Source organism: Halyomorpha halys, unplaced genomic scaffold, assembly GCF_000696795.3.
Source record: "Halyomorpha halys isolate HHAL.00 unplaced genomic scaffold, Hhal_1.1 Scaffold1066.1, whole genome shotgun sequence".
In the NCBI taxonomy this organism is placed as follows: Eukaryota; Metazoa; Arthropoda; class Insecta; order Hemiptera; family Pentatomidae; genus Halyomorpha; species Halyomorpha halys.
The window spans coordinates 88,955-105,952 of record NW_027105978.1 but is presented as its reverse complement, the minus strand read 5'-3'; the positions used below and the strand labels follow the sequence as shown (position 1 = coordinate 105,952).

Genomic DNA, 16,998 nt, shown 5'->3' with positions numbered 1-16,998 from the left:
AAGGTTTTTGCGGTAGAATGCTGGGTTTCGATGTCCTGAGTGGATGTTTTCTTTAAGTTTGGGAAAATTTCCAAATTTCGGATTTCAGGTGGTAGGGTGCTGGATCGATCTAGGCCTTTTGCTGTCATCCAATGAGATCTCTGCTTGTGTATATTTTTATAAACCTCACAGCCTCTGTAGCTTGCTGGGTGGTCTTTTCCACATAGCGCACATTCTGCCGGTTCTTCTCGTGGTTTCTGGCAGGTATTAGTGGCATGAGGGCCAGCACATAAGGGAAACTTAAATGGGTCCAGATGAGGAAGGGTTTTCCATCCCTTTAGAGTAAGGGGTACTATAATAATAATACAGTCTCAAGTTTGAATATATTGCAACACAATTATTAACTAGGCTTTAATTAATTGATGAAACTAAGCCATAAATTAATCACCACTATGTTTTACTAAATGTGTGTTTTTTTAATTCTTGTTTATTTATACTTTTGACTCTACATCTTATTTTTTTCTTTAAACTTTGTTCATTTTATATAGATGTTCATATGTTTTGAATACTTTTTAGCCATACCTAGGTTTACTTTTATTTCATATTATCTATTCTCTTACTTCGTTACATTATTTTAGTTGTTTGTATCTTTTTTAGCCATAATGAAGCCCTGAAAAGTGGGACGAAACGTTGGCTCACAATAAATAGTTTATTTCTATTTGAGTTATTTTGACCGCACCCAGACCATTTTCCTTTTATACATTACATAGGCCAATCAACAATCTTCCAAATTATATAATAGATTGAAATTTGTTTTCATTTCTAATATTCAGAAGGTGTTAGTTTCGCGAATAATTGTTATTAATAGAATTTATTGTACATTTAAATAGGCAAACAATGGTAAAATACAGAAAACTTTTGGGATGTACGTAGATGAACATTGTTAATTTAAGTTATTCGTTTAACGCGATCTATTTCTTAGCTAGCTGCAAGAACCTCGATGGAATTTTAAAATAAACGTTGGGGAATAGAAAGGAGGGAAATGATTGTTTTCAATTTTAGTTGGTTTGTGTGGTGGTTGACATTTTAAGTTAATATTTTATTCTAACTATAGCTTATGGCCAATGCTGAGAACACTGCTTCTCTTCCTCCCATAATTGAAGATGAGGTTACTTTCATTATTTATTTTTATGGGAATGGAAAATTGATAAATACTATTATGACATTACACATCTATCTTTTCATCTTAAACCCCTGTTAATTTTTTTATTTGTTATTTGCCAAATATTTTGGAGAACTAACCTAGTGATATTAATTATCTTAATGTTTCCATAAGATTTTTACAGTGTGATTATTCACTTTATTTTGTTACTGTTGTTTGTTTTTGACCCTATACCCTTACATCACCTTGTGATTATTGAGTAAAATCAATTTTAACTATTATTTTCCTCATTAAAAGCATATTTTTTTCAGTAATTTACCTGACAACTGAGTAGTACTAATGTTGATTCACACTTCACGTTCTATTTCCCTTCTATACTGTCTATGTCATGTACATATAAAATACTGTAATAAGTGTAAATTAATGGATGGAAACAAAAAGCAACATGTTAATTATTTTATTTATTTATGCGTTAATTATGATTGTTTGCAATATATTATTATTTCTTTGTTTTTTTTTTAGGGTGATGAAAACTTGCTTCCTATGTTTTATCAGAAAGAATTAGAAAGGAAAGGCTACCATTCACAAGAAAAAAGTTCCCCTTCAATTAAAAGGGATTTTTCTGAACAAACAAATGAAACACAGCTGCCATATAATTCTTGGAAAGCCAAAAATAGAATGCTAAATAGGGGTGGAGAAAATGGAGTTTCTCCAGATATGGTTAGCAGATTAGGTCAGTCTCTAGAAAATTGTCATTCTGTTGTTCCTGGCAGATCACTAGAAGGTTACCAGTCTGCAAACCATCCACATGCTATATATGTTCAGGATAACTCAGCTTACCAAGCTCATAATGTTATCAACACCTCTGAACCAAATTATGTAAGCCCCGGTAACATTGAAATGAAGAGATACCTTCATACTCAGCAAGATGTGCCTAAAAATCCGCATGTTTTTGATTCTAATTGTATTCAAAACTCTATGCCTGGAATGTATCCTGGTGGATATCCAGGATTCCTTTTAAATAGTAATAAAAACATGATTAGTCCTAATGGAAATTCTCCCTTTCATGGACGATCAGCTGTAAACAATCCCTATAAACATTGTGATGTTTCTCCAGCCTCTTATAAGCTCCATTCTTCTCCAAAAAGCTCATACAATCCACATCCTCTTAGTCCTGGATTTCATCATGAAAATCCGAGGTTTGAGAAATCACCATGTCAAAAGAATTGTTGTCAAGGTAGTTTCTCCGGTCATATGAGTGGTTTGATGTCAGCTGATGGGCCTCATTTAAATTTTCCCCATGCAAATTATGAAAATTCAGTTTCTTCTCATCATAGCTCTAAGCAAAAAAAAATTAATTGTCATTGCTGCCAAGGCTTAGAAACAAAATCCCCCAAAAAAGATAAAAGAACTGAGAAAAATATGAATAAACAAATCAATGACTTATACAGAATTGTGTGGTTGCAAAATCAACAATTAATTCAATTACAAAATGATTTTAAACAATTAATAGAATATAATTTAAAAAGTGAGGAGAGAAACCAGAAATTATCAGAGCAAGAACATTTAATGAAAAAACAATCAAAAAGCACTATGGAAAAAAGAATGTTTAATTTACATGTCATTGAAGAAAATAAAAATTTAATGGAGAAAGTTTCGGTTGGTATTATGACAAGTTTTATAGATACTACATCAGTGAAGAAGAAAAAAAAGAGCAAAGATATAAAGAAAACAAAAGAAATTCAACCAGCTTCTCATAACAGTTCATCAGAAAGTGAAACTTCTAGTTCTGTTGAATTTTCATGTGAAGAGAAAGAGAGAGTCATAACACAAGGGAATATCCAGAAAAAGATGAGAAGTAAAAAGTAGGTAAACTTCATTTTGTTTAGTTTTTTTTTTTTTCTAAATGAAGTATTTAGTAAACTTTTTTGTTTATTTAGAAATAAATCTGGAAGATACATTGAGGATTCTATTTTATTAAATGGAACAGATATACCAGCACGTATTGAACATTCTCCTTCCCCAACTGGTTCTGTGAACATTGACATGCAGGATTATGCATCCTCATCAAATTCTGATACAAGGTTTGTATTTTTTCTTTTAATTTTTTTTTTTTATACATTCAAGTTTTTTCTTCAATATTCATATATTTTTTTTTTTTAATTTTAACTAGTAAAATTCTGAATCTTTATAGTTACCCAGATACTTAATCTCCTCAGAAGAGCTTTACTTCTGTTATGCTAAGGACTGTTTAGAAATAGCTTGAAGAAAAACTCTTTCCTTATGATACACTTGTGTGTGGAGTGGGGTATCGCAATGAGTAAGGCGCTCTACTACCATCTGGTTTTTTTTTATTTTTATACCAGATCGGCCTGGTGGGCCTTACATGATGATATAACTTATATTATATATATTTTTTAACAGTTGATTATGAGGGGGTATAGTCATACAAATGACACCCCTAACTATATAAAATGTTCTTATTAAAAGAAAAAAATAATAATAATAAAATAAATATATAAGAATAATGCTTCTTAATAAAAGAGGAAAGTAAAATTAATAACAAAAATAATGATATTGGTACACCTAAATAAAACAAACAATTGTCTTCTAATAGTAAAAAGAAACACGTTAATTTGAAAAAGGGAAGAGAGAAGAAAAGAGAGAGAGAAAAAAATAATGAATAATAATAATAAGTAAATAGAGGTAGTGTGACTATGAATTAATTTTATATTTATTAAAAATTTATAAAAGAATGTCCTGCAGCAGTCTGGGCTTCAGTCTTCGGGTTGAGGTTGGGTTTCCCAGGTTGTAGGACACTGCTTCTTTAACTGTCGGAAACTGGGTTAGTTTGATGTTGATATGGTGATTCCAGGTAAGGCGGCGATCTAGGTGAATTCCCAGGTATCTTACTGTTTCATTATTGTGTCATCATGTTGAGAGAACACAGCTGTATCGTCAGGAAACATAGCTATGGAGGTGTGTGTGGACTGGACGATGTCGTGAAGGTAAAAGTTGAACAAAATGGGAGAAAGGACTGAACCTTGTGGAGTACCGGCATTAATTTGTCTAAGGGTTGAATTTTTTTTTTAATTCTGACTGAAAATGTTCTACCATTGAGGAATGAGCTCAGAATATTGTATAGGTATTCTGGACTGCCTGCTTTCTTTAGTTTATATAGGAGACCTCGATGCCAGACCTTATCGAATGCTTGTTGGAAATCTAAGAACGCTACCAGGGTGTGTTTCTTTTTTTTGAATCTGCTAATTATAAATTCCGATAGTCTTGCCAGTTGGTGAGAAGTGGAATGATTGTATTGAAACCGAATTGAAAATCAGGAATTATTTTGATGCTTTGAAAAAGAGAATTAAGATGTTTTTTTTATAACTGATTCTAGTAATTTTCCAAAAATGGGTAATAAACTGATAGGTCTATAGGTGCTGATTTGTTTAGCGTTCTTACCAGACTTATGAATTACTATAAGTTCGGCTTTCTTCCATGTATCCGGAAAGTATCCAGTATGAAGGCAACTGTTGAAAATTGACGTGATAAAAACGACAGCTTTCCTGGGTAACATTTTGATTGCTATGACTGGGATCAAATCATGGCCAGGACTTTTCTTTATCTTGAGCTTTTTAATCAGGTCCTGGATTTCTTTTGGGGACGTGAATTTAGGTGGGAGTTCAACTGTTGCGAGGGGGAGATTTACATACTTGTCAATTTGATCAGTGACTAAATTCGGATGTATTTCTGTGTTGAAGAATTTCTTCTCAAAGAAATTGGCGAACACTTCACCTTTTTTGGCATCACTGGTGATGAATTCATCGTTGTCTACTAGACATACCATCTGGGTTTGAATCTATGTGACAGATAATTATTTATTCTGTTAATGTAGCTGTGAGTCAACTCTGTGGGTTCAGGAGCCTTTCTGGTACACACTCTGCCTCTCCCAGTAACCTTAGAAAGTACCAAACCCCTGACCCTTCATGGGTTGTATTGAAATATTTAATTTAGACTTTTATCTTTTTCATCTTCAATAATCTTCTTCCAACTTCTACATTGATTCTTCCTCTTGGAATATCTGAAGCTTTTTCAACAAATGAGTTTAGATGCAATAGTAACATGTTCCGATCTCTTTTATTTTGATCATTCATTATTGCCTGATACACTTGATAGAAATTCTCATCAACTCAAATTCTTAAATCAATTCAGAAAATTGACACTCAACACTTGCTTGAGAAGTTGGTATGTGGAGTCAGTGAGCTCAAATACATCCACCTTTAATCTCCCCATATTCTCAATTGCTTTGCAGCAATCCTCTTTATATTTGTCTATTTCTTTATCATCTTTATTTTGTACAATGGAAAATTGACCACTTTTTTCTATTCTCTCCAATTCTTTGGACATTGTTTGAGGATTTTAAATCATGGACTTTACACTATTTTTAAAGTTTGTGACTTTTACTGCTTCCATTATCAGTGGCTTTTGAATAAACACACACACATATTGTTATGTTTTTATTTTTAATTTGTTGGTTATATTTTGAAATAAGATCATTCTGGCAGGATTGCCGAGTTTTTTATGTTTTTTATTTTAATTTGTGGTTTTATTTGTTAGCTATGTTTAGTTTATTTGAAAATATTGTAATTAAAACTTCATCTGACTATAAGTTTTTATTATTTCTAAAATAATACATAAAATGAAAAATACAATTGCAAGTTCATAGTTCATCTTTATTCATTCGAGGAATATTTGAAATATTGAAGAAAAAAATCATTTGTCTAAACATCATCATCAAAAACAATTCAACATTTAAATGATAAAACATAAAATTGATTGGAGAAGATGGTCGGGGGGTGCGTTAAAAAAAAAACAACATAAATAAACAAAAAATATTTATTTATGTTGTTTCTTTGCTTACCGCACCCCCTCCCCCTCCGACCATCTTCTCCTATCAGTAATCTACGGTCAACTATATCCACCTCATGATAAAACATAAACATCAATTAAACATTAAATTCTAAAATAGAAAATTGTAATATTTGGTTGTTGGTATTTAGTTTAAGTTCACTGATTCTTGAAATAACTTTGTGATGATTTTTCATAATCATCTTCAACTTCACTTGAATTAACTTTAAATATTTTTGTTTGAATGTTATTGCATTAACTTGATTGTGATCAGAAATTAAACAGTGCACTGTTTATTTCTATTGTCTAGATTAACATATTTGACATAATGATTTTATAATTAGTAAAAAAACATTTGCATTAATATTTAAATTAAAACAATTTTCTCTAGCCAAATTGACACTTGTCTGAGTGAAGACACAAAACTTGGGGATGTCTGTAGGATTGTAAGTGAAAGTTATGTGACCCGCACAAAACACCAGATTTTTTTTTTATATGTGTGAACAATCAACAAAACTTTTAACAGTTATCCGGTTACTATATAAAACCTTGAAAGAAAAGTAGTACATTTATGTTACTACTTACTGGACTTATTATCCTTCCTATTTACATAGACCTATGAAACTATAAAAGTTAAATTGTCACATAGTTGTATCAATTCTACTCCATTTAGTAGCTACTTGATACCTATCAATTTTGGTTACTTGATTCTGGAAATATTTCTGGGACAATGGTTCTCTTCACCTTTGGCACTTGTTCATTGAAAATTAAGATCTATTACAATTGTCCATTTAAGGAAAGACATTAACCTTTTCTTTAATACAATAGTTTTTACTTTTACTTTTTTAATTTGTTAAAAGATTTTCTGTATAATTAAATTTCTTTTATTTCCAGTAGTGATGATTCAGATAGTACTGAAGATAAACCAGCTCCTGTAGGATGGACATTTTATGATAAAGTAGTGGTATGTTAACATTATGATTTCATTTTACTGTTTTTAATGAAATAAAAATACAATAACTTCTAAATGTTTTGAATGGTTTAATAAATAGCTGTCATTTGTTTATTTTAATTATGACCCTTTTGATCTGGTAGAAGATAATGGAGAAGAAAAAAAATAGTACTGCTATGCCATCCTAAGTTGATAATCTTTTTAATCATGAAAAATTCTTTTTCTGTAAATAACTTTCTTTTTTTTTTTTGCAGATAACGCACTATGCATTTTATGTGCATATGTATTTTATGATTTAATTATAAGTCAGTCTGAATACTATTTTTTTGGCAGATACATAACTTCCTATATTTTCAATGTAGGATATAGCTACATAATTAGTTTGTATTTGTTAGCTTTCATTTTTGAAAACTATTTTATCATGTTTAATAAAATGGTTTAGTTGAAGTAATTTGCAATGAAGCAGTAGAGATAAAGCAGGGTTACTGTCATCCTGAATGGACTCAGTTGTGTTGTTGGCGCATGTATGGCTTGAGATACTCAGCGACTATGGCCATCTTCAAAAGTGTGGTATTGGGCCACTTCAGGTTCTCATCCCCTTCTTAAAATGAATATGATGGAACCTAAACCACTCAGTCCTACAGAATAGGACAGCTCTGTTGTGAGTCACCAAACCATTCAGAACAGTGCCTCAGGAAGCAATGCAGGTCTTAGCAGGAAAGTTAGGTCTGTTTCTTTATAGGAAATTTGATCAAACATGCCAATAGGAGAGAATCTTGAGTGGGAATTGAAAAACAACTGAATAGATGGAAGCCAGTATTGAGAGAAAATATTCATAAATGAAACTACCAAAGGGAAAGGGGTCACCGAAGGTGCTATTTTAAGAAAGAATTTCCCCTTAGTCCAGTCTCGGCTTGTTACCAAATGGTTCCTATCTAACTTTTGGATCTTATTTCCTCATAGGGAAGGAGGCTATAGTGCTCAATTCCATGGCATTGGAAAGGATGTGGATCTCCTATTCATACCAATTTTAGCATTCTGGAAAACTTTCCGCACTGTGGTAGGATTGAGGATTTACTAATAATTAGTTATTACTGAAAAGAACTGCCAGTATTACGAAGCCTTTGTGCAAGAGTGAAAGAAAATAGTAGCGTACTATCCACAACAACATATAAACAACACGAAGAACTTATCTTTAGTAATGATTTATGGAATCCAATAATTGCTATATAGAAATAAAGACAAAGATGGACTTCTAATAGAAAATATTTACATTAAAAAAACCTTATATTGCCAAAGGACATGGTAGGAAGGAAGAAAGAATACAAAAAAAAAAAATTTCCTGTATATGAAATTTATAGTATTGGGAAGTATTATTGTAATGTAACTTTCAAAAGGCCCTATTTAAGCAGAACTTGATTTTAACTCAAAAAAGGATGCATGTGAAAGTTGTGCAATACACCGATATCAGATTTCTTTATTTCAATGGTTATTTATGTGACTAATAATTTATTTTAAATTCTCATTCTTACTTCACTTATTATTAATTTAGGCCATGGTGCTTGAACACCAGAATAGTGTGACCTCAGTTCCGACCTAAGATAGTAATTATTTATTCCTTTATATTGTTGAGAAATGAATCTTGACACTCCCACTCTGGTAAGAGGTGGCAACCTCTATTTAGCTGTCAGTGGTTTGCAAAAAGGACCACTCGACCCATTTGTTTGAGCAGTTACCCCTACAGTACCATTAGCAATTTTATTAATATTGTTTATCCTGATGTAAATTATTAATTCTTGGAGATGATTAGTTAAAAAAAAAACTCAGTAAAAATTGTTTTTACTGTAAGGCAGCATTTCTACCTACATTGATTGAAATTAAGTTGTTGAGCTGAAGGATATAACACTAACAGACAGGTGGGGAGCGAGATTTTTTTCATTATCTTCTACATTACTTAAATATTTTCTAATATAATTTATTTTATGAAATGATTTTTTCTTTTTAAAAAAAAAATGATATTTTATTCATGACATGCAAGTGAATTTTTAGGGTAAAGTCAACCATATGCTGAATGAATCAGAATCAGAAACTGAAGAAGATTCAGAAAATGAAATACGCAATAAGACATTAGAACAGCTTAGAAGATTAGGAGTTAGCATCGAAGAGAGCCCTGCTTCTAAACGGTAAAGTTAATTATTTTATTTGTTCTCTATAATAATGCCAGTCACCATCTTCTTCATGACAAAGTAAATCAAAATGGTGCTAGCACTCTAGTTTGGGAAATGAGTGTTTTATTGATTATTAAAAAGTCTGCCTAACCAAATGAAGAAAGTAATTGTGTTAATTAAATTTATTCAGGGGACTGTAATTAGATTGCTGGAAAGTTATGATTTTAATTAACAGTTTAATTAGTAAATACAGTAAAGCGTATTAAACCAGGGAAAGAAACATTAAAGATGGCTGCCTTTAAACTTCAACAAAAAAATAATGTCTTGTTTATTTAGTATAATCAATAAAAAATTAAATGAATATTTGAGAGCTCAAATAGGAAATGAAAATTAATTTTATATAATTAAAAAGAAAATAGTATGATACTATGAAAAAAAATTAAATTTAGAATGTCCATAAAATATAAATTAAACAGAGTTACTAATTCAATTAAAGAGGCAAAGTCTTGGAAATAGTGATTTCTGTTTTGAAGACCTGTGGTCATCCAAAGTTGTTGAAAGAGTAAAATGAATTCCAGGTGCCACTTGTCTCACCCAGGAAGTAAAGCACTCATGGAAGTAATTTATGTCTCTTGGTGCAATATGTAAAATTCTGTCTGGGCAAGGCATTGAGGTCCCACTTACTCTTTTATTAGTTCTCAACTGTTAATGGGTAAGACTGGTGGGGAGGGGAGGGTAAGATCTGGCTCCTTGATTTCTCTAATAAATTTGGAAGTTTACCGTTTATCAACTAGATTTTACTTTAGAAGTGGGTACCCTTAATTAGGGAAATAGCCTGGCATTTCAGTGTGATTATAACATATCACCTCTTTGCACAACCTATCTTCAAGGAACAGTACTTCTTTAAAAAGGACTGAATATCTCATCCCAGGGTTGTACAGGTTCATACGTTATATTGTTGCTATTTCTCACAAACCCATATATAAAACATTGGATTGATAAATCTGCTATTGAGCGTAGCAGTGATTGAGTCTGGTTTGGCAGATTCAACAGTTTCAAGTGGAAATATTTTGATCAATCAGATCGATGATAATTCCTCAGGACCGCCAAAGAAACGTAAGTCCACCCAACAGGTCGGGCTGTTTGTAGCCAACAGTTGGAGTGCCAATTTCAACTGACACAACAGTTCAAGTCTAGCCTAGGGGACCTTTTATTTCTCTGGTCACAAAATAAAAACTTGATCTCCCACTATGGTTAGAATTAGGTGGTATCCTGTATGTCAGAAATGACTAGAAAGGGGATCATTTAAAAAAAACAAAAAAAACTGAAGCGAAATGAGATATCCGTATAATGATAATGTAGGATCCTAGAAAGTTAAAAAGCCACATTAGTTATCAATTTTACCATTGTACTCTCCCTGCTTTGAAATATTTTTAGGAAAGCTATTTAATATGTTATTAATAATAGACAATATAATGAGTTTAATAGTCACAAATTTAGTTGATAAAGTATAATCTTATAACTTGGTACTTTATTATAAATATCATTTTATTTTTCTGCAGGGTAACATTTAATGAAGCAGCTTATGTTCCTCAACAGCAGAAGTTATTTCTCGGTGAATCTGACACAAGTATGAAAATGAATGCCTTGGCCATGAAATATTTACAAGAGGATAAGGCCATGGGTATGGAAAATTTTCTCAGTATTTTATTTTTATTTATTCTTACTTTGCCACTTAAGCTTACTTGAAGGCATTTTGACCCTTCTTTTTTTCTACAATTAATATGTTATAGAAGAATGAAAAATTCCAATTGTTTAAATGTTCTAAAATTTTGAAAATTGGCTCAATTCATACTATGAAAGACTGTGTTCTATCTTAAGTTTTGTTACCTCATCTTGAGTTTTATATTTTAAAGTGGGATACATTAATTTAGGTTAGGAGCATAATCTAGTTATTATATTGAATTGAAACAAGACTGAGAGGACTATGTAGATGTAATTCTTGCCAAATGTAAAAATTTCAAAAATCAAACCTCTGTCTCCATATTTTGTTGTTACAAATGCTATCATCTAACTTTATCAAGCAGTTAATTATTGTAACTAAAATGACAGTCATGTAATAGTTATTTTGATTTGGCATTAAATTCCCTTAATAAAAACAAATCTATCACTAAGGCCTAGTATTCATGAACTATATTAGATGTTTTTATAGATAAATAATTTTTTAACTATACCTTTCAACTTGAACCTTATTTTTCTGAATTGCGCGAAGAATGGAAACTGGCTAATGAAATTTTATTTACTTTTGTGCTTTATTTGTATTGGTGCCTTGGAGGCAGGGTCATAATTACTTGTCGATTTTCTACAGCTTCCCATTCTTCTCTAATCAGAGATATATTTGTTTGCTTGATATCTTCATGAAAAAAAATCTGAGGGAGACTTGTGATAATTAAACCTAAGTATTTCTAGCTCCCTGATAATTGAAGAAATGTTAATGTAACATAAGAGCCTTTCAGTTAACAGAATGATTAACTCCAATTTCAACAGCTTTCAAAAATTTACTTTTAATGATTCTTGCTACTGAAGTCTCATCTTTTGTTCTGTGAAAATATGGTTAGTATATACAAATCTGCTTCAATGCGCACATCGCACAATTTTCAATTACCACTCTTCTTTGATGGGGAGTTAAACCTCTCTCATTTCAGATATTTTCATATTATTGGTTGCGGCAACACTGCCCCGTACTAATTTTCCAAATGAGCCTTTCAGTTGACAGATTTATCAACTCCAATTTCAACAGTTCTCAGAAATATACTTCTATTAATATTTCTCTTTCCATAATTTAAACTTCTGTTTTTTTTGTTTTTTATTCAAGTAAAGTTGACATTGTGCTTTTAACCATTTATTCAATGCTAAATTGTTATTAAATCAGTATTGAAAATATTAAGAATGATTTTATGGAATCATCCTTTCAACAGAAAGATTCAAATATAGGTTAAGTAAAATTAAAAAAGTAATTATTTAATAACTAAACATGTCGACATGACAACAGTTATCAGACTTGTGCAACTAACTGTCCTAATGCCTGCGAGTTAGAACTCAAGTTTTTGAACTCAACTTTGAAAAAAACCAAGGTACTTAATTTTTGAGTTTTGAATAATAATATATATCACTGCTTATAAAGAAAGTAATCAGCTAATTAGAATTCATATTTTAAAAATTCAGTTACCGAAGGCAGTGTTATTTCATTGATTTTTTTGTTTTTTTTTCATTTAAAATGAACCTATAATTGTAATCTTCAAGTTCATCTCTAATGTTATATTTTAATTTCTATTCATTTTTTTTTTAAATCATCAAAATACGTAATTACATGCACTTATCATTAAATATGAAAAATGAAATTTGACTAATGCATAGGTCATATGCATATGTATGAGTTCATGTAATTCTTATTGATATTTGATCAGGTTTTTAAATAAAAATTCATGCAAAAAATATATGCAATTGCATTCAAATTCAGGCTCTAGTAGAAACATTCAATTATGCATAGGTGATGTTTATGACAAAAACTCATGAAAAATTATATAACATGAGATTTTTACCACTCTCTTGTGTATTTCGACAGTTTCAGCCTCACCAAAAAGTGTAGATAAGTGCACAGGTGGCCTGACTAACAACACCAACTTGTCAGTTGCTACATTACGTTATTTAGAAAAGTATCATCTGCCGATGGTTTCAGGTAATTACTTTGGTCTGAAATTACATTTATTTTGTTTTACAGATTATTGAGAGAGATAAAAAGAAGTGTTATTGCTCTTTTCTCTTACCTCATAATATTTTAAGTGTGCTTCTCCCTCTTTTTCTGAACAGTTATAATTATTAATATGCTACAATAAGCTAAAATGGTTTTGCTTTCAGTAAGAGCCACTTTGCACCATATTTTTTGACAGTTGATTGTAGTTTTTCTTTTCATTTTATTTCCCTTTAGAGACATGAGGCAAGGAAGTTGAGAGAATGTATGGCCAGCTTTTCTTAAGCATAAAACAGCTCCAAATAAATTGAAAATTCTTGAAGCCAAGCACTGATTTGTCTCAATCTTTCTCTCAAACCTAAACTTTTGTAAAGATGGAAGCATAGCTCATGAGTACATTTATAAGCCTCATTAATGAAATATCACATCCCTCAAAGCCATGGAAAGGAACGAGTAAATTACCTACATCTAAGGATTGACTTAGCACATTTGTCAGGGACGTGACGGCCATGTGGGTTGGGGCGCCATGGAACAAATCTCACAGTAAATTCAGTGTATTTAGGACGATCACCAACTTCACCAAATTATCTTTGCTGTGATGAATGATTTTTTGACTGCATTTGATCAGACTTGGAGAGGACTCCATTAACCTGTTAATCTGAGAATAATGTGACATATTTTGAAAACATTAACAATATGCTTGCATACTGGTACTGGTAATGGTGGAGGGAACAAGTCCGGCAAGTGGGCCTATTTGTCCTTTTTGCCATCCCCTAGACAAACCAATGGAATGGCTCTTTTATATATCTTATTCCTCTATATCGAACCTATTCGACTTTCTAATAAAGTTCAAAAGGGACTCCCAATCTATAGAGGAAGCCTCATTTCCTGTAATTCTATCAGAGCCTAAAAGTCTGTATCTTAGTGACGCATACCGGCCACAATCTGCTATGTAATGTAAGGCAGTCCCTGGTGCCTGTCCGCATAAGCAGCAGGTTTCATCATGGACTACTCCACATATCTTAACACGTTTTTTAAGTCTGCAGGACCTGTAAGAACTCCTTTAATAATCGGAGTTCGTTTCTGTTTAGGCCTAGCAGCCTCTTAGTTTTAGAAGTAGAGAGTTTAGTTATTAAAATCTTGACCTGTCTCAGCCCTATACAGTCCCTCCACTCCTTACTTGCTTTCTTCCATGTCCAGTCAAAAACTACTTTTCTCTGATGCCTTATAGACATGCCTAGGAATGGTTCTGGTCCTATAGAAGGGTATTCAGCCCGTTTCTAGCAAGTTGATCAGCTTCTTCATTACCCATGATTCCCTTGTGTCCTGGGACCCACACAAGCTGAAGCTTCTTTAAGCACGCTAATGATTCTAAGGTATGTTTACACTCTCTTACCAAATTAGAGGTGATTCTATGCTTGCATATAAACATGCTAGGATTTGATAGATAAGAACTGCATATAACTCATTGTGTTCAAAATATTATGGCAGATTTCCTTTACGAAAAATGTCATGGCTATTGCAATACTAGTTTGTGTGTAACAATATATTCCATTATACCCGGTTAATAGGTTAAACAATTGAGAGAAACATATTGTAGAAAATATATTCAAAGCTATGTATTCACACTGCTGCTAAAGATTCATATATGTTAATTAGCCTGTCACTTAGTTTGGTATGTCCCCCTAGATGCGACAGGATTCACTTCAGGAATTTGTCTGAAACCCAACCCTTTTCAATATCATGGTTGATTATATGCATACCATCAACAAAATAAAATGTGTAAATACTCTGTTTATGCAGTCGACCTAGTATTAGGGGCCACCAGTAGTAATATCCCAGTACTTAAAGACTGCCTGAACAGAATTCTGAGCAAAATTCATCATTGGGTAGAGGAAAATGAATAACAATGTACTCAATATAGTGTTCCAGCTCTTACTTCTGTCAACCCGACCTCATGATTTATTATGCGGTCGGGTTAGTTTCATTGAAAATACTATCTTTTCCTACCCTTTAGCTCTTCCAAACAAACGATTGATTCAAATAAAAAACTCATAGTTCATCAGGGGCACAAGAGAGAGAGAGAGGTTTGGTAGGTAAACCTGGGCATCCTTGTTGATTGACTCAATATCGAGAAACCAAGCTAGAATACAAAATGTTGCTGGTTTCAGAATGCCCACCCAGTCTGCATTCAATTTTCTTCCTTTGAGAGCATACTCTGCAAACTTTGTCAACTCAAAGAAATTGTGGTAGCACATGTATACACTTGTCTATTTGTACCGAACATCCGGAATAATTTCACTCATTATGAAAATATCTGTGTAAAAAAATCTAAACTATATTGGGCTCCACTAGCAAGTACTTCATGTTTTGGCGTAATTAAAAAAGAAAAACAAAACATTAAGCTTACTAATAACATAAGCTATCTTTTTGGTTGGAAATTTCTGCATTGGACTAGTTCATCAACAATTAGAAAAAAATTAAGACTATTGAATATATGTTCTAAAGAAAAAAAATGTTGAAGCTTTTTTAGAACTAACACTACTAGATATTGGAGAATTAGTAGGAAAATATGTTGTGAATCTCATTGCTTGAGAGCTCGAGAGAGTAATTTAAGTTAAGGGGAATAATATATGTTATAAAAAATGGATTTCCTTTTAAAAAATCTAGCAAAAAATGCTCCCTCCCCTGTTATAAATATATTTTTCTAAATTTTAATCCCATATAATAAAAAAATGTATTGATTTTTAAATTTATTTGTTCAAAAATGAAATTTCTATAAAGTATTTTTAAGATTTATAATGTTTAATCTGATTATATTATTTCAAGGAAAAAATTCAACTATCCTTATTTCTTAAATGTTTATTATGATGAAAGGTTTTGAGCTTACCAGCCCATCTTCATTAGTCCCGTCTCAACCTTTCTATAAAAAAAAAGATACATTCAATGTGGAATTGAAGGAAATTGATTTGGAATTCATAAAGGAAATTTCAGTTAAATGAAATAACAAATAAAGTTATGGATAGGGAAAATACATGATGTAGAAAAGATGAAAGCTTAAAGATGGGCTGGTAAGCTCAAAAAATTACATTATAACAAAGGTTTCAAGAAGTAAGAAGGGTTGATTTTTTTCCCCTTGAAATAATATAATTAGTATTTTAAATTGTTTACGAATTCCATCCTGTCTTAAGTTATGATAATTTTTTTGTTTAAGGTTCTCCTGAAGTAAAAATTGAAAAGTCAAAAAAGAAGAAAGACAAAAGGAAAGATGAAAAAAAAGATTTTAAAAAGAAAACAAAGGCAAGTGATCATTCTGGGAAAATTTTGGATATAACTGCTATAAAACAGCAACCAAAATTATTACCCAAAACGCAGTAAAATATAAATTTTATTTATAAAGCTAGACAAATGTTTTTTTCTTCATATTTAGAACTAGAATCAAAGGACATATCTGTAATGATGTACTACATTTTGTATTATAACATATTTTTATTCCATTATGTATTGTTTCGTTATTTTCCAATTTTGATATTTTTAAATTATCTACGAGTAGCTCAGTTAAAAACGCAACCAGTTCTATTTTTTCACAAAAATGAGTTGGACATTGTTTCCAGCAGATAGTTTCATCCTCTATTCAGCTCTTTTGTTTTTAAAGAAAGGCTAGAAATGTGTTCAAATATGTAAATTTTCACTACAAAAAAAAAATGGTCAACTACATAAATACTTAGTTGTCCAAGATGGCCAGGTCTATCGGAGCCAATCTCATTCCATTATTTGGACCACGTGACCCCAAAAAACCTCACTACACCTCCCATTGAGTGTTAGTGATTCTATTTAAAGCCATAGTGAAACTTCAATTAATATTTTTAAATTCCCTCAGTTGTTTTAGTGAAACCATTTTGATAAATAGCTGTTTGGCTCATTTGATTCTGAATTCGCTTTTTATTTAGGTTAATAACAACTTTAGAGATTTTATTTATTTACTTTTATTTTTATTTTACAGAGATTATTTATTTACTTTTATTTTTTCTCTTTTTTAATTGTTGGTATAAATTTGTTCAATTAGCACTATTACCCA

General features: G+C 31.5%; 1 protein-coding gene across 6 annotated transcripts in view; it reads left to right on the top strand.

Annotated features, from left to right (window-relative positions):
• LOC106688167 (cylicin-1) overlaps positions 1-16,417 on the top strand; it is a 22,871-nt gene extending 6,454 nt beyond the window's left edge. For 2 of the 6 annotated variants that reach the window (XM_014432505.2, XM_024361811.2), the window contains 7 exons: positions 1,664-3,006; positions 3,082-3,225; positions 6,944-7,013; positions 9,051-9,184; positions 10,732-10,853; positions 12,795-12,908; positions 16,135-16,417. In XM_014432505.2, the coding sequence (XP_014287991.1) occupies positions 1,664-3,006; positions 3,082-3,225; positions 6,944-7,013; positions 9,051-9,184; positions 10,732-10,853; positions 12,795-12,908; positions 16,135-16,298 (2,091 nt within the window). In that variant the 3' untranslated portion in view covers positions 16,299-16,417. Of the gene's footprint in view, positions 1-1,009; positions 1,148-1,663; positions 3,007-3,081; positions 3,226-6,943; positions 7,014-9,050; positions 9,185-10,731; positions 10,854-12,794; positions 12,909-16,134 lie in introns of those variants that run through there. The other 4 variants (XM_014432503.3, XM_014432504.3, XM_014432502.3 and 1 more) reach the window with 4 other exon arrangements.
• Positions 16,418-16,998: the final 581 nt, after the last annotated feature.